Source organism: Corvus kubaryi, unplaced genomic scaffold (genome assembly GCF_017639235.1).
Source record: "Corvus kubaryi isolate FWS band 111438036 unplaced genomic scaffold, C.kubaryi_AGA036_p1.0 37264, whole genome shotgun sequence".
Taxonomy (NCBI): domain Eukaryota; kingdom Metazoa; phylum Chordata; class Aves; order Passeriformes; family Corvidae; genus Corvus; species Corvus kubaryi.
Genome location: NW_024581079.1, coordinates 1,540,282 through 1,562,903, shown reverse-complemented (window position 1 = coordinate 1,562,903; position 22,622 = coordinate 1,540,282). Strand labels below are relative to the sequence as shown.

Sequence of the window (22,622 nt, the reverse complement as noted above, 5' to 3'; positions counted from 1 at the left end):
AAAGCCTAGAGCAGAAAAAGCAAAAATGTGCGAGGATCTCACTCCTACACATCCTCTGCTAGGGTTTCTGCTGGTCAGAGCACAGCACTACTAACTGCCAGTACAGACCTGGCCCAGAGATAGTACCCAAAAGTAAAGGTTTTGCTTTATTCTCAGACCCCTTTGTAACTCCTGGAGGAAGAGTGAAGCCCCTCTAAATGTTTGGGAGGGAAATCAGGGAAAAAACCCAGCAAAACCCCCTACAGTGCCACGTGTTCTTAATCCACGTTTTTTTTCTGTGCCTAGCACCACACTTTAGGGAGCAGGGCACTGAGCAGGGAGTCTCCAGAAGGCTTTGGCAGAGAGGAGGCTCCACAGCCCTTTCCTGCTGACATCAGGGAGGCCCTCCATCTGTTGGCAAAACCAGCATGTTTCTGACATGGCAACAACATGGGTTAAATTCCAGGCATGACCCAGGCGAGTCACAGTTTTAACATGTTAACATGCTCTACCAGGGGAAAAGCTGAAGTATTTTTAGCATGGCCAGAGTGTTTGTCTTTGCACTGTTCTGGCCTTTTTTGGAATTGTTAACTCTGGTCTGGAAACAAATACAATAGCCTTTGCAATAGTGAAACACCACTTATTTTCTTTTATTGTTTGCCACAAAGAAGACTACGAGTTGTACTTCAAAGAGATGAAAAGGAGAAACATCAGCTACTTTCAGCACAGCTCACTGCTTTTACAATGCCAGCCAGTTCACTTGCTGCTTCCCTCTTTCTGCCCACGGCTCCCAGCCTTTCCTACTTACATGCTTAGCTCTGACAAAATCTCCGTGGAAAAAACATTTTTCTTCATGATGAAATTCCACTCCCAAGTTGTTGCTTGAAAGCATTGCCCCTTGCTCTCCTGTTTGACTGGGGTGAGTGCAGCAAGAGGGATCAACAAAACATACATTGCCCTCTCATCCTGCCCCTCACAGAGCTACTCAGACCAATCTCCAAGATGTGTCAGGGAGAAGCATCTGTTGACAGAATGTTTGGTTTTATCTCGTTAAAAACCCACCATGCTGTGCTGGGGCAGAGCCCAGCAAGTGAGTTAGGGCTAAAGGAGGAGATGAAGTTTAAGCACAAATGTAACGACAAGAATCAACACAAGGCAAGTCTGAGGACTGAAAGGGAAATCACATGAAGTGAAGGAGGGACTCTTCCCCTCTCCTGTTTTCTTATCCCATTTCAACTAATATTCCCTTCCTCCTCCCCTCTGCCTGGTGCCAGCATAAGCATGCAACAGAGCCATAAGGAGCAGCCATCTGACAGTCCCATGCTCCATGTGGCTGCCATCAGCGTGCCCAGGGACCAGCAACACCCAGGCCACACATGCAAGTTACCCAGGGAAACAAGATTCTTGGAAGGATTAATGGTGAGAGAGGCTCGTGTGGCTGCAAATAGGAGACTGTGGTTGATCATCTGCTCCCAGTTGATGGGAGAGGAGAACAAGCCTTTTATTTTGTCCCAGTTCTTCTCTTCCTCCTCTTCAGAGACTGCCATTACCAATCTGGAATTGCTTCTCCAGTTACTTCTTGTTGCTTCTGGAGTGGGAGAGAAGATGGGGCAGGGGGGTTGTGCCTGGCAACTCAGACTCATCTCTCAGGCAGCAGGACGAAGAAGATGGCCTTGAGGAAGTGACCAAAACTGCAAACAGCGGCCACGAGCCAGTGGGAGCGAAGGCTGGGGTCAGTATTCACCACACATTTTGTGATGTCTGCCTAATGAGGAGGGAAGAGAGATGGTCAGAGAGAGATGCCCACATCAGCCACTCCTGCAGGCTGTCCCGGCCCCAAAACCCACGGCATCGCACCACCACTGCTGCAGCACCAGATGCTGGCTCTGACACTTCCACACACTGAAAGTTATTAAATCAGGCTCAAGAGCCCTGCAAAATACACTTTTTCTAACTCCTCAACAATGAGGCAAAGTATCCTCCTTTTCAGCCACTCCTGGGGAAAGAAATGCTACAGGAAGATTATCCAGCACTTTCCATTTTGGATCACTAAATACAACTTTCTTTCCCTGTTCAACAGTTCTAGGAAGCCTTAGCAGTATCAGCATTCCCATCCTCTTCTGTAAAGCCAGATGCTTCCCAGAGGTTGTCCTGTTAAATATCAGCTCAAGTTGCTTGTACGTTTTCTCTTGCCTGAATGCTTTCTTTGGAAGACATTCAAGCAAGCCATCCCCCAATTTAAACCTAAAGCAATGCAAGCTTTGTAGCTTTGTTTGTGGAAATATATATGCCAGCAGAGATGCCTCCCAGACGTGTGGGCCAGATTTAAAGATCGCTTGGGCAGCCAGTTTCAAGTATTAACAAGAAGAGAAGCTGGCCTGCAATGATTAAAAAAACCCAAAAACAGCAACAAAAAATCCCCCCATCAAATTGATAGAGATAGGCTCTCATCTGGCATGGGAAGGAGAAAATGGAAAATATCAAGAGAGTGAAGTGAACAGGACAGAGGTAGAGAGAAAAATGTATTTTCTGGTGCAGGAATCAGAATTAAAAAGCTTTGCCTGTGATATAACTGAGTTGTGGTTAAACTCCAGCCTAGCACAAGATGTGGACTGTGGTTGTGTAACAGGGGGTGCACCATTAGCACATCAACCCCACGTGGTTTTCAGAAACAGCTTTTGGGTGGCAAATGAGAACAATAATCTCACATAATCACACAAGGATGGCAAATGTTCACAGCCCCAAAGGCCTTTTCTTTATAAGCTTAGCTCAGTAGTCTTCCAAATCCGCCTTCTGACCTAAGTCTCTCATTGACCAAGCACAGACAAGGCAGACTCTCAACCCTGAGGTGTTCCTCCCCAAAGCAGGACACGAGAGACGATGAATGCTCCCATAATCTTCTCTATTCCTTCTGCCTGTGCTCACAACATGCACGAGCCTTGCCTGGCCAACCTTGGTCATCACTAGAAGAAAGGAAAAGGGGGTTGAAGGGACAAATCCCAGAGTGTGGTTAGTGAGTACCGCCACACTAACCACCCCCATCATCGTCTCCAGACCAAAGCTCTGCTGACAGCAGCCTCCCACACGTTCCAGCAGTTCCTTGTTCACCGTGTCTGGAGGGCTGGCAAGGTGCGCCTCGCCACAGCGCTGATCTCCTGGGAGCATCAGGAGAAGCTGAGCCCATGAATAACTGACAAGCAGAGACTGCAGGAAGAAGGAACACAGGCACACAATGGTGGGAAGAAACAGGATGACAGGAGAAAGCTGAGCCAGCACCAAGGTGTGGAAATACTGCTGCCTATAGCTAAAAAACACAAGCAAACATAGCAAGCAGAGCCAAGGTAGTTACCAGGAGATGCTGCAATGTGGTACAGGTGGTTACAGGTACCTCATCTGTATTGTGGAGGAAAGCAAGGTGGGTCTCCCTGAATACTTCCAGCGATGGCTTAGCACACTCACCCTATTTGCATCTGAAAAAAGCCTGAACTGATTCAACTTGTCAAATTCTAGTGACCTGCATGGGGTCACGTTTAAAACACAGTTGTGTCCAACTGTCCCTTTAGTTGAGAGGAGTCACGACCTGCAGGTACCTGTCTGAACACATATATTAGGGTACCTGACCCATGAGAAGCATAAGCTCTAATGGGCTTTAGTGCCTCACGTGAGCCAGTACAAGGCCCAAATACACACACTGGGTTGATTACAGCTGTAGAGGGTTAACTGCCAGATGAGAAAACATGAACTCCTTAAAGCCCTGCTATGTTGCCCCAAGGCAATGACCTCACTGCTCTAACCTAGAGGAGCTGCACTCAGCAGCACTTAAAAATTTGTATGGGGCTTGCTTAAATAAGCAAAATTGCTCAGCTGTTTAACAATTGCCTTAGCTGTTGTTATCCAAATCAAGCCTACCTGATAAGGCAGTGGAATTGAAAACTTCAAAGCTACTTACGTCTTTTTGCCTTATCGGGCACTGATAAATTGTTGCAATGGCAGTTTGATGTTCTGTGTTAATTTTTCAAACAAATTCAAGTCACATGCACTGCTTTGTAGCAAATGCTGCTAAAAAAGTTTAAATCTTTCTGTTCTACTGTAAAGCCACTAGTGAGGCTGCAAACTCTTCCCAGGAAGAAATGATGTCTCAAAGGTTTTTTCTTGTTCCTTCTGTGAGGTTTGGGTTGGGTTTTGCAGTCTTCTCCACCCTATGGAAGCAGCATGGGAACCTGCTGCTGAATGGAGAATTTCAAATGCCTTTCCAAAGTCTCCATGGTGCCTTTTCTGGACCAGCTCAGGGCATGGGGGTTACTCTTGGCAGCCTCAGCCTAAGGTAATGCATAAGAGATGGGGGCCATGTGATCAAGGATGGCATGCTAGGACAAACCAACACAAGCCAGGCCAGGCAGTGGGTGAGAGGGTTCCAGCAAAGAGCTGTTTGGTCTGGCCCGTGAGTGAACAACGCTGGAAAATTCCTTGCTGCAGTGCCTAGATCAAGAGGAAGAACATTTGGGGAAGCACAGCACAAGATGGCAGGAGGATTAGCAGCCTTTCCCCAGACTGAAGGATCCCCTCGTTTCTAGAGGGAAAGTACTTCCTTTTCACAGCCCAGAATTGCTGATAAGGGGGTTGGAAATGGGCTGTGTCAGAACAACCCAGCAGCCTTCACAGTCTTGTGCTTGATGGGGGGCAGTGAAGTTGGCTTCCCTTCCTTAGGGCCAGATCCCAAGAGCAATCAGCATAGATTCAGCAACTCCAATAGGAACATGCTGCCCATCTAAAGAGGGATGGCTGGCAGAAGGAGCCAGTGGTGGACTTTTCTCCTCAGCTGCACAGAACCACAGCTGGTCTGAGGATGGGTTTTGCAGCTTGTTCGCTATGCAACAAATTTTACAAAAGTATCCTTTTGGAACTATCCAAACACTGTTTTGAACTCTAATGAAGCAATATAAAAATTAAAATAAGATGCTCACTTATCAGAGCACACAAGTTTTAGCAAAAATAAGAAAAAAGTCCGTGGAAACCAGAAGGGGATGCGTTCCTATGCAACATTCCTGTTTTAATGAAACTAGATCTTAAAAAAAACCAAAACAACAATGTTTCAGAGAATACATTTCAAGCAGCTCTACAGGTAGGCAGTTAAAGTAAACCTCAAATGATACTGAGGCAGGGATTGGCATTCACAGGCAGGAACAGTGTTACTTAATCCCAGGATATCCTCTTCACCTGCCTCGGCACAATTAATTTTTGGAATGCAAAACGAAACAGATCAGGGCATTCAAATCAAAGGTTACTTTTAGCCCAACCAAACAGTTCCCAGAGTCAGCTGGCCTCGAGGTGACACAGTTTTAGAGAGGACAGGGATGATTTAAGGTAGGATTGGTACTCAGTAAGTGCAAGGGATCCAAAATCAGAACAATGATACTTTCCCAGTGGCTCTTTGCCAAAAAAGGTGCCTTCACTCCTGAAGAAATCAGGTGCCTGAACCAGCTACTGACACAGTTGGGAAGTCTCAGCACAAAGGAGCAATGCCCATTTGGAAAAAGACATCCCCCTCTCTCCAGATCTGTGTGGGTGAGGAGCCTGACCATTTCCTGACGGCTCAGGAATAAATTTCACCTCTTGGAAAAGAGGGAATTTGCTGCTGTGGCTCAGTCTGGAAAGAGTGCATGCCTTGGGAACAAGATGTCCCATGAATTCAGTGGTGTCACAGGGCAATATTTTTCCCCAAGAAGAATCTGCCCAGCAACACACTAGAGGATCCAAGGACTGTCTGTGCCCCTGCCAGACAGGCACATGGAACCTGGTACATACAGATATCACCCAGCTGCCAGCCACTAACACAGCCAGCCAGTTCTTCCAGTCTGCTGGGGAGGTCACTGGAAAGGCATCTAGCTATGCCACAGCACCAAAATAAAGTTCTTACTATGAACGAACCTCCACAGGAACCAATGCTCACAGTGGGTATAGAGAGACCAAAGAAATCCGATGCACAGAGGTGAGATGAGAATTAAGTTGGCAGGCTTCATTTTTTGCCAGTTTCTAGAAAACAGCCAGCCAAGAGTATCACAGAATCTCAAAGAATGGTTTGGGCTGGAAGAGACCTTCAAGATCATCCAGTCTCATCCCCTGCCTGGAACACTTGCAGGGATGGGGCAACCACAGTTTCTCTGGGCAACCTGTGCCAGTGCCTCACAGGAATTACCCCTACAGTGTCCCACTATGACTGGCTGTTAGCTCTGGAGAAGATCAGGAACACAACAGGTGCTGGTGGGTCAGGACTGAATTACTATGGCACAGCTATGCAGGAAGTTGAGGACAGGAATAACTGATGTTTTTGAGGATGGGAGCACGAGGCAGTAACAGAGTTATCTAAGTCTAGCACAGGTGTAAGTAGGACAGAGGTGGCCACAGCACAGTGGAAGAGAATCTCACACAGCCTCTTTCTGCATAAAGCTTCAGGGAGTGCACTCTCACTTGCATTAACTGGGATATTTTCTGGTCTGGACATGCAGAAGCAAGTTTGATGAGACAGCATTTCTTACCCAGCCTCCTCTCCTTTTCAGCCATGTCACCAAGGTCTTACGGACAAACTCTCCCAGGCAGTCAACGATGGTGTGAACCATGGCTGGCTGCCCGTGCCGCACACAGTCCACCGCCAGCCCGGCTGCCACGGCATACAGAGACACCACCTTGCCCCACGTTATGCCTGTGAAAAGAATAAAGGTCATTCATATTTACACACACACTCAGTTCAGTCTTGAATAATCAAAGGAAATGACTCTGCTTCATTACATGTGCCTGTGCTGCCCACGTACAGCCACAGTTCTGGGTGTTCTCCACACGGGGGAAAAGAAATACTAGCGGAGCAGAACTGGGGAAGACTTTCCACATAGAGAAGCGGAATGAAATAATCTGACCTTAGTATGGTTTAATTGCCTCTCAGCACTGGCTGCACAGCTTTGGAGAAAGCAGCCCAAAGGCACCATCGGGATTGGGAAGATGTGCACCACCATGTTTTGTACTGCCATTGGCTCTCAGCCATGCACATGCTGCCCAGGTGATAAAATTCAAATAGTTTGAACAACCTGGGGGTTTTGTCTTCAACAGAAAACTTAAACACCCCTAGACAAAGCATTCCTGGTTTTTTCTAATCACTGTTCCAATGTGACACTCAAAGCATACAAGGTAAGCATCTTCAGTTCTATCATGGCACAAAAGCAACAAAGGGAGGCAAAGCTACAGGGCCAAGAGGGTTTATAGAATCATAGATGGAATAGAAGAGTCATAGAATCCTGAGCTGGATGGACCCACAAGGATCATTGAGACCAGCTCCTGGCCCTGCACAGACACCCCAACAATCCCACCCTGTGCCGGAGAGCGTTGTCCAAAGGCTCCTGGAGCTCTGGCAGGCCTGGGGCCATGACATTCCCTAGGGAGCCTGTTCAGTGCCCAACCACTGTCTGGGGAAGAATCTTTTCCTAATATCCAATCTAACCCCCATGACACAGCTCCCTGCCATTCCCTTGGGTCCTGTCGCTGCTCACCAGAGTGCCAAGTGCCTACCCATCCACTTGCACTCAGGAGGGCAGGTGTCCTCTTCAATGTAAGGACCAGGCCTTAGTCTCCACCCGAAAAACAGGTAGCTTCAAGGATTTGGCCTCTCTGTCTACTTAACATTGCCTATGCTAGCCCACTGAAGACAGTGCAGGGGTGGAGTCAGACAGTTATCTAATCTCCCAGAAGACAGCCTTCCTGCCAGGCTGACCTGCCTGCAGCAAGAGCTCCATGGAAGTTGTCCCAGCCGTAGTCATCTTCCTGTTAGCATTAGCGAGAAGCGCGGGAGCTCAGCTCTAGGTACCAGCCAACCTCCCGGGGGCTCCCCAGAGCCTTACCAACACCACTGGGCATAAATCCTTCATGCTCAAACATTGCAGTCAGCTGCCCCTCATCAGGCTTTTATCAGGACCAGTGACCTGGAAACACAACCCTTTCGCTCCCATGCAGAACTACCACTGCACAATGGCACATCCCCCCTGTACTTTATTACCTGCAATAGCCATCTTTATCAAGCACACTGCCAAGTGTTTTACAGTGTTAGGTCTCTATGGAATCTGTCCAAAGTCTCTCCCAAACAGAGCCAGAAGCCTGGTGAAGTTCTAATATTTAAAAACCACACTAAACTGTTCTTGCAGGGTCACAGCAAGAAAGAAAACAGGTGAGAGGATGGAAAGATCTGTGCAATGTCTCGATCTATGGATCAGGAGGAGTTAAACGCACCATTAGAAAACTGGATGTGCTCAGCAAGCAAAAATACAATTTACATGGGGTAAAGAGTCTCCCTTTTTCCTTCATTGCACTCTCAGATTCCCAGGTAGCCTGAACCAACTCTGGGATGGAGCTCCAGCCTCCTCACAGCTCTTCTCACTGCAGCAGAATGAGAACAGTGAGAATATTTCTCTGGAAAACATGCAGATTTCAGAGCATTTCCACAATTCTTATACTTGGTGCTTCAAAAGAGACACTCACACTAACACTTTTAGGAATTGCTTGCTTTTCTTTTCCTTAAATAAAAAAAAGAACTAAACTTTAGAGGAACTCTTCAAATGTCAGCCACAGGAATACCTTTTTAGACTGAAGAAAATCCATTCAGTGTTACAAAAAAAGCCCCATTTTTCATGACTAACGTAAGATCAAAATCTGCAGATGAACCCTTTGTGAGGCTCTGCAGCAACAGTAACAGCATTAGCTCAAATCCTCTGTGATACTTTGACCTTCTGCAGAACCATCCCCGAGATCAGAGGAAGTTATTAATGCAGCTGAAGTGACTGTTCTTCTGGTTTTATTTGCTGAGCAGACCCTGCGGTGTCCCCGACACCAGCGCTGTCACTCAGGAAGTTCACTGCCTGTTTGGCATTCGCACTATTTATCTGCCTTTCTCACATTGTGTGTCACCATGACAGCCAGCAGAATGAGCCAGGAAGAGTCTATGAAACCACAGAGGACTAGACAGAGGGGTTCTCCCTGCAAGAAAGAGGCTGTCCGAGTGCAGGTCAATACAGTTCTACCTAATGAAAGAATCTTTACAGGGTTACACTCCTTGCTGATGGTATCTATCTCCAGGACTAGAGCCTCAGCTGGCTTATATTCAGCTTTGGTATAAGTCAGTTTTACAGTTCTCCATCCCTGCAGAAATATGGTTCCTTGCATCTTGAGTTACATAACAAAAGTTACCCAAAATTCCAGGGAGGAGTTCACTGGCTTATGCCCAAGCTTTTACTGACAGCACTCTTTAAATATCTGAAGCAAGTCCATTAGCTCTGAGATACTTACATGGCAGTAATGAACACTGACACGACTGAAGTCACTCTGGTACAGAAAGACAGCTCCAGTCTTGGTTAACTTTGTTTTGAACCCAAGTTTCTCTTTCCAACAGAAGAAAAGTGTACCTACAACCTGTGAAAAATAAAGGCTCAAGAGACCAATGACTTCCCCAGTACACAGGAAAGCAGTTTGCTCCATGGCACATCAGTCCAGAGAGGAGGGAGAGGAAGCCCTTCAGCTCCAGCTTCCCTGCCAAGATTGTTCCATAGTGGTACCTGCTGCAGGACTTGCACGAGGTAAGTGCTTCCCTGGCACAGGGAGAGAACCCCTCTCCCTTTCACTGGACAGCAGAAAGAGAACGAGCTCTTGGTTAATGCTTATAATGGTGATGGATGTGGAGGGCTCAGGGGTCACATCCTCTTTCCAGAGCATGCCCATAAGGGTCAAACCAATCCTTCAGTCTGCCTTTCCTGTTACTAGCAGAGCCGGTCCATGGGGGCAGGACAGGAGGAAATCCCTTCCTGATTTCCATTTGTCTGAAGTCCTCTTGCCACTGCTGGAGGCAGAAGATGGAGACAGCAGGCTGGGCTTCTCACTCACAACAGCAGGGCACAGCTTATGCTCTTGTTCTCATTAGACATTGCAGGAAGCAAGGGAAGAGCAGGCATCTCCAACACCTGGGCTGTGCTTGTGGCTGGGCCCCCTGCCCAGGAGGGCTCCAGCAACCATTCAGCCCCAGGCAGGAGAGGGCAGGGGAACATGCCCCAGCAGCCCTCCTCTGCACTTTCCCAGGACCAGCTCCATTAACTTTTCTCTCAAGTACTCCCTTGGCAGGGGCAGAGGAGCACAATCTACTGAGAGGACAGTGCCTCTGCCCCCATGCTGTCCAGGCCGGGTTCAAAGTGACACTAGTGTGATGCATCTCTCAGCATAAGCTGGAATCGTGTCTGGCCAGTGCATATGAGAAGCAAAAACACATCTTGCTCCAAATTCCTCAACAAGCCTGGCTGTCATCCACACCGGGTGAAATGGGCACTCATCACCAAGCAAGACAATCCATTCACAGCTTCCCACTGCGTGGATTAACATGCACAGGAGCTAACAACAACAGGGAATGGAAAGCTGGTCCAAAAAGGAATGGTCAAAAGAGAGAAAGCTCTGCTCACAGACATGGAACAGAAGGATATGGAAAAAGTTAAGGGAAAAACAAGGGCTGCTTAGAAGGCATTATAAAAAATAAGAAATACAAGCTGCATTCTCTAGGCCAGCCATGGAGCTGAAGGTATGTAAACATTGCTGAGCCCAGGGTAAAATGAATTTGCAGGAGAGGAATGCTCTTGAAAGTGTTCCTGCTCATATGAGCTTTTCTGCCCCAGGGGAGAGATGAAGAAGCCATGAGACACGGCTGTGCAGTCTCAGGGCACCACACCACCCGAGGTTATTCAAATAAACTTCCCTCTGCTCCACTCAGCATCAAAGTCTCGCTCACAAATCAGACCTTAAAGAAACACGATCCACTGCTACACTTCCACAGCTGGGAGAATACAGCCAGACACAATATACTCTGGTGGAGAGAAAAGCTGAGGGGGTGTGCACAAGGCAGGAAGCTCAAGTCATAAGACCTAAGCGATGAGGGAGCAGCAGGATGCATTTCTAACAGCATTTCAGAGAAACCCAGAATGGTCTGGGTTGGGAGGGAACTCAAAGCACATCTCATTCCAATCCCCTGTCATGGGCAGTGTTACACCTCAGTCACTTAATTCCAGGTTTTGCTCTGGGTAGATGCAAAGGAGAAAATCCCAACCAGATATTCTCGAGAGGTAAAAAACACACAAAAATTGACTGGCAAACTATAGAAAATTAAGGAACATTGGCAAAAGAGTAAATGCAACATAACATCACTTACCACTGCATAGACTTTGCCCACCAAACATAGAAAACCTTTAAACCCATTCAATATCGTATTCCGTGAGAAGAGAGAAGAAGAAAGGGGGAAAAACAGAAAGACAGGAAAGATATAGGAAAACAGACATATAGCTACCAACTCCTGGGCTCCAGTGATGTAAAACTCCAAGATGAAGGTAGGGTTAAAGGACAACATGCTTGCCTCGTGGTCAGGCTTCTTAAAGCTTTGGCCCATCCTGGGCCTTCCTCCCAAGTGGGACTTGCAGTCTCTCAGCCACTCAGGGACTGGGGAAGGCAACATTGGGGGGCTGCCTTCAGTGTGCCGTGGCTGACAGACACTGCAGGGTTGGGGGGCACAGGGGGCACGGGGGGCACTGGGGGCAGGGCACCACCTCACCAGAGCAAGGCCTGACCCACCCCCTCCCATGCATTACAAGCATCCTAAGGTGTCTCAAAACAGATTACTTTTTCCAGTCTCTGACAGGCAGGGACACCTTCCATTATCCCAGGTTGCTCCAAGCCCCATCCAACCTGAGCTTGGACACTTCCAGGGAGGAGGCAGCCACAGTTTCTCTGAGCAACCTCTGCCAGGGTCTCACCCTCCTAGGGAAGAATTTCTTCCTAATATCTAATCTAAACCTACTACCTGTTAGTATGAAGCCATTCCCCCTTGTCCTGTCTCTCCAGTCCCTTGTAAATAGTCTCTCTCCAACTTCCTTGTTGGCTCCTTCAGGGACTTGAAGGCCACAGTTAGGTCACCTGGAGCTTCTCTTCTCCAGGCTGAACAACCCCAGCTCTCAGCCTTTTCTCTCAGCAAAGCTGCTCCATCCCTCCTCTGATCATCCTGGTGCCTCCTCTGGACTCGCTCCAGCACCTCCATGTCCTTCCTGTGCTGGTACCCTCAGGCTGGAGGCAGCTCTAAGTGGGGCAGAATCTCCCCCTCCCCTGCTGCCCACACTGGGGGATCAGCCCAGCACATGGGTGGTTTCTGGGTCCCAGTACACAGGGCTGGGGCATGTCCAGCTCTCACCCACCAGCACCCCCAAGTCCTTCTCCCAGGGTTGTTCTTGACCTGCTCATCAGAGCCTGGATAGATCCCAGTGGTTGCCCTGACCAAGATGCAGCATTAGCACTTGGCCTTGTTTAACCTCATGAGATTCCCATGGGTCACTTCTCAAGCTTGTCCAGGTCCCTCTGGATGTCATCCCATCCTTCAGGTGTGTCAACAGCACCACTTAGCTTGGTGTCATCTACATCCATTTGCTCCTGGGGGGAAAGTGCTTTCTCCTCAGAAAGCATTAACCCTACATTCCTGTTACACAGGGTTCACTGCAGCGCACACACTCTTGATTAAAAACCAAACCCAGTAAAAATCAGGCTGAAAGGTTTCAAAAAGCCCTCATGCCCACCAGCTCTTACCAACAGGACAGAACTGCTTCCTTTAAGGAAGGAAAACACACCTCTCCCTTTTCCACTTCTGTTTCTCCACCAAGTGACCTCTTCCTTCTGGCATTTGTTTGAACACCTGAGGTAAATGTCAGCTCAGCCAGGCCCCAAATCAAAGCCTGTTCAAGTCAGGGGAAACTCTCTTGCTACCTGCAAAGGCAGCTTTGGACCACACACGAGAACCAGCAGTAACATCACAGAGATGATGCTGTTGCAGATCCTTTACCATCAAAAGCAGATCAGGGCTCTGCAGGGCTTGTCTCCACACAGATGGGCTCTCCTCACCCTGAATAACTAATGAGTCATTTGGAAACAGGGGAACAAAATACACCTTGAGCCTTACCATAGTCTCTTCTCCCAGCCATGGGACAAAAGGAAATGGCCCCAAATTGCACCAGGTGGTGTTTAGAATGGGTATTAGTAAAAATTTCTTCACTGAAAGAAGAGGCATTGAAACAGGATGCTCAGGGCAGTTTTGGGCTTAGTCAAGACCTGTAGACAGTGTGGACAGGAAGTGAGCACAGACAGAGGTACAGTGTGAAGACTCAAAACCAGACCAGAATGTGGAAGACAGACATGTAAAAGATTAAGGAGAAATCCTCTCCAGCAAAAAAGGGTCAAAATCCCCTGCTTCCTTGCTGGAAAGGCATTGTAAGTGACTGGTGGGACTCCCCAAGCTGTCTAAGCACTGTAGTGTCAGACTGTAGCTGTTTTCTTAACAAACTTGGTAATTGGCATGAAAACTCAGACTGAACTTGAGTATCTGGTTTCCTTTGCTCAATAAGAGCCTCTTTCCTCTGAACTATGATTCTGGCTCCCAGCATCAGCAGCACCCTGAGCTATGATTCTGGCTCCCAGCATCAGCAGCATGAGCTGGAATAAGGGAGACTCCCATGCAATGAATCTTCTGCAGTTGCCAATGGTGAGCAAAGAAGCTTGGAATGAGTGACCTCCCCATGCAATGAGGCAACAACCAGCTCCTAACGAGGAAGGGCAGGAGGTGCCTTCTAGGACGAGACAGAACCTACACGAGGATATTACAACCCAGGACATCTCCCAGCCAGAAGACAGCAGAGAGGAGCTCTCATTAAATTATTAAAGCACGGCACACTGCCAAACTGCCCACAGCCCTTTGAGAAACCAGGCCCCACCTTCCAGGCTATCCCAGAAACACGCCTTCTCCGAGAGAGGTGGCTCCATCCTGTTCCTCCCACCCAGCCCTGCTTGTGGATCTGTCTGGGCACTGTACCTGCAGTGAAAATCTGTGCAGCCACTGCCAGGAAAGCATCCGACACCACCGTCTCCGAGTGCAGCGAGATGTTCAGCTGGCGGGCGATATTCCGGTAGACATTGGGGCGAATGTACTCCAGCTCATCCCCTGGAAACAAACAGCCAGGAGTCAGCACACACAGCACCAAGTCCTGCTCTCACCATGGAGGAGTTATGGTTGGGTCACTCAAGGGATGCCTTCAGCCAAAGAGGCAGAACCCCAGCTCCACCTGAGTTTAAGCAGGCAGCAGGTGCTTAGGGTGGTTTAGATGCAATTCCCTATCACCTGCACCCTCTTTCCCAATATGCCCTGTGCCTGGGACTCCTAAAGGAAGCGGAGGCAGGCAGTGGCCCTGGACCCCTGGTGTGGCTGCAGCAATCCCTGATATAAGTGCTGTTCCCAGGCTGGCTGCCTGCCTTTCCTCCAACACAGGAGACAGGCCTCAGATAAGCAAAGCCATGTCATTTTATTTCAGAAGTGAGAAGGAGGCATGTACATCCATGTGAGCTTTTGAGAGATACGCCCTTCCTCAGCACCCCATCGGGCTTGTACAAAAATGCCTGAAGTGCATGAGAGTGACTCAAGAATGCTGAAGGCTGATGAAAGCCAAGGATCCACCCAGAGCTGCACAACATTAATTAAACAAAGAGACTTTCAGCTATTTTATGCTCACACAGGCACTTGAGAGTCAATCTGGAGTTCTTTCTCTCCTCCAAATGGTTAAAGAGATGTTCATTTGCATGGCTGACTGCTCAGCAGTAAGATATCTGAGACACAGATATGTGCTTTCACCTCCAGAGTGCTTTCTGCCCAGCTGGGAAATGGCTGGAGGTGTTAGGCCAGCTTGAAGACCAAGACAAAAATACCAAGGACAAGCAGAGAACCTCCTCCTAAAGCACTGAGCTATGAAGCTTGGGAAACAACAGTAAAGCTTTTCCTTTGTAGCAAAATAAAACCGTTGTTGAGTAGTAGAATTAATAAAGCCTGGTTTCCAAGGGATTTCTCTCTCTGTAGAGGTTCATGGATATTTAATGACGCTTGCACAGGTGCTGTAGGAGCATGAAACAATGCAAACACTGCATGGCACCAAGGTCCTTTGTGCATGGAGAGCCCTTTTTGGCTTAGCTTTAGGACATACTGTGCTCTTCTCCCACACAAGGGTGCTCCAGGAAGAGAAAGAGCTATCCCAACAGCTTTATATCCCCTTTATATCCCACAGCAAGACCCAGGTGACTTGGCCCAGCCAGAGGGCACTGATGATCCTCAAAATTTCATTTATATGAGAGGCAAAAAGGAAGATGCCACTGCAATCAGGAGATTGTTATAGAGTCATTAGCTACTGATCCTTAATTCATTTATCAGGCACTCAGCACAGGCAAAACCCAGCTCTATAGAATTCCACAGCTGAGCTCTCCCAGCCCTTTCTGAGCGTGGGATTGTCCCTCTTTGATGGCAAGAGGAAACCTGCCAACACATGGTCAGCCCTGATAAGAGGAAACCTTACTTGGACTGTTCAACAGCTGTTTTCTCCTCACAGGCAGCACACAGGCTTCCAGCTAAATGTAAGGAAATGGGGATAGCCCTGGTTAGCTGAGAGGGAGGCACAGGAGGCTGGGATCAGCCCTTGGTAGCCTGCCACTGCTACAGCTTCTAACAAGCAGTGCCTGGAGGCCCCAGATGAGATCAGGGTTTGGTTGGAGGCACATATGCCCTGTTCTGCAGGAAGGCACAGGGCATCCGGGGAAGGAAAGCACAGGAAAGCATTCCCATGCTCAGAGAGCCTCCCTGCCCCAGCAGCCCCAGGACCTCTCCTGCGACATGATACACCGGTGCTGGGCTCCAGTGCCCTTGTTCTGGCACCCAACTTTGCAACATTTAGAGCAATTTGGGGGCTTCTCCTCCTTCCTCCAGTGATTATGGAGGAGTTAGCAGGGCAGCAGTGAGAGTTCCCATGTGGAGAAGATCAGTGCAGTGGTCAAAGGGCACCTCCCTGGGCCTTGGCCAGAGGAAATACAAGTTCAGATAAACCAGGCCTCTGACACACGCAGCAGGTTGGCCTGGGGTGCCTCATTTGGCTATACCATTAGGTTTTACCATGTCTGACTCATTAATTGCCCTAATTAGCTGCTAAGCCTCAGTGAGCTGATGGGGTCTCCCTCCCTATGACCTCCAACTGCATCGCCTGTGCCCAGGACCTCTGCTGGCCCACCAGGCAGTTCTCTGTATGCAAGTGGGCTAGGAAATACTCCAACTTCCCATCTCCACAGGCTTCTCAGCACTATCATGAAGGAAAAAACTGGTCTGGCTTGTTGCACTGCTCAGGAAGTGGCTAAGGATTACCATTCCTGGCAGGTGGCTGGATAGCAGCTGGCCTTGTGCTGGTTAGAGCATCAAAGGGGAAAAGAAAGGGATGGGCCATGTGGCAAGTGGAAAAAAGAAACAGGACAGAAACTACTCTTCATCTTAATCAGGAGGACTGCTCACCTTTCTGGTTGCATGGGTACCACATGGTGCTCTCCAAACAGATTTGCTCAGAGAAGGCACCAAGTTCCTGGGACTATCAGCCAAATCTTTCCATCTGCACATGGATAAGTAACAGGAGAGTCATCCAGGAGACGCCTTCAGATCCAGTGCGCCACCTGCTTGCCCTTTAACATGTTCCTGGCCGCCCACAGAAGCTTGAGTTGAAAGCAAATAAATCTCAACCCCCAATCCAGGTGGAGAAGAAAGGGAATACAAATAGACAATGAGATTGACAGAAGAACAAAAAAATTCCCCCAAAGACCAAACAACCACTGGAAACAAAAACAGAAGTTAAGTCAGCATAGAAGAGAAAAAGTGAAAAAGAATGAATTTAGAAAAAAAAAAAAAAGTCAGTTAAAAGAAACACAGCTGTACCTTAAAAAGAAACTTGGGATAATATCAAACAGGTAGAAAGGGGAGAAAGTAGGGACACCAGCCCTGGTCCTGACTTTGTTAGGCCCAGCTAATGGTTACTTCACCACACATGTTTGAACTCTGATGTAATTAAATCAGATGCAAATGCTGGTGGTAGTTTCCAAGCCAGATGTGAACTAATATACCAGCCTGCAGGTGAAGAGGGATGTTGGAAACAACTTCCAAGAACAAGGATGTAGTGTTCCCAAAAGACAAACAGCTAGACTTGAGCACACAGGATGCTACACAACCCGAAACAAAAGGCCAGGCAACTGTCAACATTTAGAGGGTGCTCCTGGTACAAGCTCTAGAGCATGTCTTCATGTCACAGCCTCCAGGCATGACCTTCAAATTGCTCTCCCTGAAGCCCCCAGAGTTGCTGTGCTGTGAGGGTGGCACTGAATGGTAGTGTGTGCCAAACAACATCAACCAACTCCTTCCTGCTCCAGCAAAAAGCAAGAAAACTTAGCTCTTCCTGAATGACTAAGGTAGACAGTTAAAGGACAATTAAACACACTGTCATTTAAAAGCAGCTTTTATAAAATCTCCAACAACACATTTTCTAAGCAACTACCCCCAAATTAAAGCTGGGTGAGCTACTGCTGAAGCCCAAGTCCAGCGGTAGCAGTGGCCTTAAAGATGCCAGACGCATTGTGGCAATCAAGTCACATCTGGAGAAAACACTGCAAGACTGGTGAAAATGCCCAGCTGAGAAAAACTGCTCTAAGTACCCTGAGAATTGTTACACAGGTGGAGACCTGTGCACACAGAATCAGTTTGCTGCTTTCTTGGACTGCATTGTGATTTTGAGCTGTTGCAAGTCCTCAGAAAAAGGGCAGCTTTGCAGAAACCCTGTGCTGAGCTCAAAGAGACTGAGGAAACTCAAGCAAAGGAACTGTTTAGGGAAGATCACCTAAACCAAAACTAAATGCCAAAAGCAGGGAAGAAGAATCTCTGTATCATCACATGAAAAGCCTCTTCCAGAAACCTTAGTCTGGTCCGAATTGCTCCATACAATCTGAGTTCCCCCATCCCAGCAGGACTCACCTAGTCGTAGCAGTATGGTGGACACCTCAGCCAGCTTACCCCCAGGCACTGGGGTGTGGTACTCAGGTTTGCTCCAGCTGACACCTGCTTGAACCAGCCTTGAGTTTATGTAGTCTCTGCAGAGAGCCTTGGCTTGGGACACGAGCTCTTTGTCAGTGGGAGACCTGTCAAAAACCTCCATCACCTCTGCAGCAAAGACTGAGGAACGACGTAGCACTTCCATCCTCAGCTGCTGAACCCACACCTCTGCATGCACTGACTGGAAGGCTGAGGCAATGCCTTCGATGAGAATCTGCAGGAGTTGTCTAGTAATCCTCTGTCCTCAAGGTCTGTCAGAACTCCCAGCAGCTCTTCTCCACAGGCCAGTTTTTCATTTTAGCTGGTAAATAAAAGCATCTGTAAGTCCTCTAGCATCGCAAAGATGTAAATCAGAAGCTCAAAAATACAGTTATGCTAAAGTCAGTAGTATCAGATTTGCAAAACATTTGTCTCGGTCTGTCTTACAGACAAGGGGCAAAGTCTTGAGCCTTTCAGCCACTGACTATCCCTGGCAGCATGGTCCACAGAAGGGCTGCAGTTTTGAACTCTCAAGGTTTTTCCTCTTTTCCCATTCATATCTGGCAGTTCTAGAATTACCCCTCAGAGAGACTAGACAGTCAGAGCATGGAAATACTTCATAGAATGTGCAGACAATCTCAGCTTGTCTCAATTAAACTGGAAAAAAAAAAAGAACCCCAAATACCAGTTACAGTAACCTCAACCAGATGTCAACAGACATTCCAGCTCAGTAGGTCATGGATCTTTCTGAAGAAATGGCACTGTTGCAAGAACAGGGATATGGGAGCATTTGAAATGTCTTGATGGAGACACTTTACCATACTCTCAGTTTAGGTTTTGGTTGTGCCACGCTTTTTCCCAAAGCAATGTGCATACTACTTCTTGAGAACATCTAGCAATAGCAGAGAGAGCAAAACAGAAAAGTAGATTTTTAAAAAGCTTTATGCTGTGAATGCCTAAAGGGAAACGTCAAAATTTCTTCAGAGGCACCTGAATTCATCTGCTGATCTGAGTTTTTAACCCAGTGCTGCTTTTGAAGTCAGAGTCAGACCAGTCTTTATTCAGATGTTAATAAATGCATTTTTTCAGTCTGCAGTTTCCAACATCTACTTACAATGACGATTTTCAAACAAAATACAGCCAGTTATTTCAGTTTGTCCCAAGGAAAAATATATTTACCTCTCATGTTGCACTTTTTCCCCCTCAATGATTTCTTTTTGGGTTTGGTTTCATGTTTCTTTAGAAGATCTGCATCACTGGACACCTGGTTTAGGATTCATAGGTTACTGTCACACCTCTCTGGAGAGCACCAGCCTCCTCTGCTGTGCTTTCCACAGGGCTCATGCCAGTGCCTCCTTCCCCATCTCTGTCAGCCCCGCACGCCGGCTGCACTCCACCGGGATCCTTGGGGTTTGCTCTCCTGCTTTTAAGGGACCCAGGCGCAGAGGAAAGCTTCGGGCTTTAGCCTTGTAAGGAAGATGAAATAACCGGGAGGTGGGGTTGCTATACCCAGAGAGAGACGCTTTCTCCTCCCCTTTCCTCTCTCTTAAGGAGGCTCTCTGTTGTTCTTCACTGGGCTTCGTTCAAGGACTCGACTTCAGGGTGAGGGTGGGAGCATCATTTCTGGACCAGGTTACCCCAGGTAACAAACAGCAATGAATGCACTGCTGAACCAGGAGTAATTCCTGCTGGATTCCCAGAGCAGCTTTTGCAGAGTTGATGTTGGCCAGTCATTTTCATATGGCAGCCAGGTGGGGGAATTATACACTGTCATATTCAGCTGTGGGTTAGTCCTCCCATTTCAACCACCTCCATCATTTTGGACTATGTCCCTGCCCACGGTAGGGGGTTGGAAATAGATGATTGGTAAGGTCCCTTACAAGACAAACCATTCTGTAATTCTGTGACGATTTTGTGATTAACATAGAGAGCCACAGCTCAGGGCTAAGGCAAGCAGTGCTTGCAGCTCCCCCCAAACTACGAGTAGTCTGGTTAAAAAAATGAAGTGGGTTTGTTGATAGGAAATAGTTTATCCAGAATGAAGTGTATTTCAGGAACTTGCCCACTTAATCTCAAAGTGTTATGAAAAACATTTCCATGAGTTCCAATATATTTATAAGTTAATTTCAACATCAACTTCTTGTTGCAACATTATCATATTGATGCCACAATGTTCAGCTTTCTTCCATGTGCATGTGTTACACCATTTCATCTCAATAAACCACATACAAATGGTGGCTTTCCGTGCTGCGATTTGAAACAAAAGAAGTTTTAATAATAGAATTTTCCTGCGGCCAAGAAATTCTACCAGACCAAACACAAATTCTCCCCAACAAATAACAGTTTGTGTACCAGCAACTGGGCACTTGGCATGTTCGAAACACACTCTTTCTGGAAGGAGGTCAGAAGTGAGATGTAACTGTTAACATCTTGTTGCCTTCAAGAAAAGACAGAGGCAAGTACACCTCTGCAAGGTGTTGATCACATAAATCCCTCCAGTACAACCTGCACCAGTGCTGGTCTCCAAACTGAGGGATAAAAAGGAACAAATGAATTGCATGAGAAAATCTTATTATGTGATGTATTGAACATTCTGGCCAGCATCCAACACACAACTCAAGCACTGATTAACACAAAGCGTGTTGGCTGCTGTTAACTGGATTGCTGGAGCCTGCTTTGCTGTCTTGGAAAAGGGGTGAGGTACCTCATACCCTTCAGCAACAGATCTTCTTTCTGAGCTGGCTTTTTCAGTGAAAGGAGCAGGGTTAAGGAGAGGTACATGCATGCAGTGATGCCAGCTGAGACCCCAGCTCAGCTCAGTGTGATCAGAGTAAGGTGGCAGTAGTGACTGTGCATCTCCAGCACCAGATGTGTTTGCTCCAAGGTTCTCTCAGAAATTTGTTTGTATCCTCTAGCCTTATTCAAATTTAAATACAGACAGAGGCTTGTCCCACAGAAGCTGATATCAAGGCTCCAGAGATTCTGTGCTACTGCCCACCCCTAACCCACCTATTCCCTGCGGAGTGGGCCTGATAGTGTCTTGGAAAATTGTATTTTTGCCTTTGCCATCTTGATGGCTGAAAAATAATTAAAATTATGCCTTAGCTTCCTGCAGCAGCTGACAGCTTGACACATGGGCCCTATCTAAACTGTCCCTATTCAGTAGGGCTATGAAATGAAGAGGAATGCTTAAATATCAGTATTGCTTAACTAACGATAATTTTCCCCAGAAATCTGGCAAATATGCCAGTGCCACAGTGCTTCCCAGCTCCCCGTGAGTGCCAATCTCATCCCACATGTGTTCCCTGCCCAACTGTCACAGCATGCAGCACCCCCTCAGCTTCCACCCTGCAGCAAAGACACAAAAACTAGAAGCATGAGGGTTGTGTATAAAAAGCTAAACTTTGTATCACAAAACCCCCACCCAATAGTGCATGGCATTCTACCCATATTATTTACACATTAAAAATACAGTTTCACACTGAATGATGCCTCTATAAGTAAAAACAGATGAAACCACAGCATACAGTGCTCAGCTGACCACAAAAGAAGAGGGCATTACAATCCAAGGTGCTGTCGGTGTAATCAGAGCCCCTTTTTCCATAGAATGTTTATGCTTAGGGACTTGATCTATGATGGGGAAAACCCCTGTGGCAAAGGAATGAGAGGAAACAGTGCAAAAGCAGTTTTTATCACCCCAAAACACTGTTTCCACTGTGCTGTTCCTGGCATGACAGTGTTCTGGCTGGAACAGGCTCCACACCACAGCTCCTGTCTCAGGTGGGGTGACCAAACCAGCTTAGAGCACTCCTTTAGTAAAACCAGGGGACCACAAATATATATTTTATAAGCATGTCAAGTGGGAACAAACCCTGGAGAAGGCACATCAGCGAGAACACAGCGATAGTTTAAATGTGGACAGCTTCTGCTCAATATTAAACAGTTCAACTGCTAGAGAGGGAAGTCTCTGGGAAGGCCTTTCAGCAGTTGTAGTTGAAGCAAAATAGCTAGTGAATTGTGAGCACACTGCAGAGGGTCTGCATGACAGAGATGCCTGCAAGAGAATAACCCCAAAGGCCAAGGAGGTCATGTAACATTATGTTCCCACAACCTGGCTCTGACTGGAGCTATTGTTGTGTCTCACCTTGCAGAACTTATCCCAGCCACTTCACAATTCCAGCAGAAACTACACACAGAGATCCCATGTTATAAACACCTGCAGAGTAAGGACTTTGAGAAGCAGATGGTTGCCAAAGACATACAGCCACTCTTCAGAGAGCCTGGGAACCAACCCCACTAGCCTCTACCTGCTATAAGAAGCAGGTAGATGCTCTGGCAAAACTCTGGCACTGTAGCCAGACCAACTCCTTCTACCAAACCAAGCCTGAACCACCTTCTGCATCGTCTCCCCCACTTTTAATGTGCAATCTTAGGTGATTTTTGCAGCAACACATCAAGTCTGTGTTTGTGAAGTTACCACTTACCTCTGCAAACACTCAATGCTGGGCTTTGGGCTGCAAAGCTGTACAGGAGGGCAGGAAGGTTGGACAAAACACTTCTTTTTGCATAGAAATATTTTGCCAGCTTCAATAGGAAAACAATACATGGAAGCAGCAGCTTAATGGGACCAAGTAAAACACTGAGGCTTTTTGAACCGTTTTCTTGT

General features: G+C 47.4%; 1 protein-coding gene across 1 annotated transcript; it reads right to left on the bottom strand.

The window, feature by feature from the left end:
• Positions 1 to 608: 608 nt before the first annotated feature.
• On the bottom strand, positions 609 to 19,430 carry BOK (BCL2 family apoptosis regulator BOK). The gene is made up of 5 exons (XM_042024617.1): positions 19,136 to 19,430; positions 17,900 to 18,278; positions 13,895 to 14,023; positions 6,516 to 6,679; positions 609 to 1,744 (listed from the first exon to the last, which is right to left on the bottom strand). The coding sequence occupies exons 2-5, from the start codon at positions 18,120 to 18,122 to the stop codon at positions 1,619 to 1,621; spliced, it is 642 nt and encodes a 213-aa protein (XP_041880551.1). The 5' UTR covers positions 18,123 to 18,278; positions 19,136 to 19,430; the 3' UTR covers positions 609 to 1,618.
• Positions 19,431 to 22,622: the final 3,192 nt, after the last annotated feature.

Excerpts from the sequence above, each read along its gene's own strand:
- BOK (XM_042024617.1), bottom strand. The coding sequence starts at position 18,122 with ATGGAAGTGCTACGTCGTTCCTCAGTCTTTGCTGCAGAGGTGATGGAG. Across the intron at positions 14,024-17,899 it reads CACCATACTGCTACGACTAG|GGGATGAGCTGGAGTACATT; the intron begins GTGAGTCCTGCT and ends GTTTGTTTCCAG. Across the intron at positions 1,745-6,515 it reads TGAAAAGGAGAGGAGGCTGG|GCAGACATCACAAAATGTGT; the intron begins GTAAGAAATGCT and ends CCTCCTCATTAG.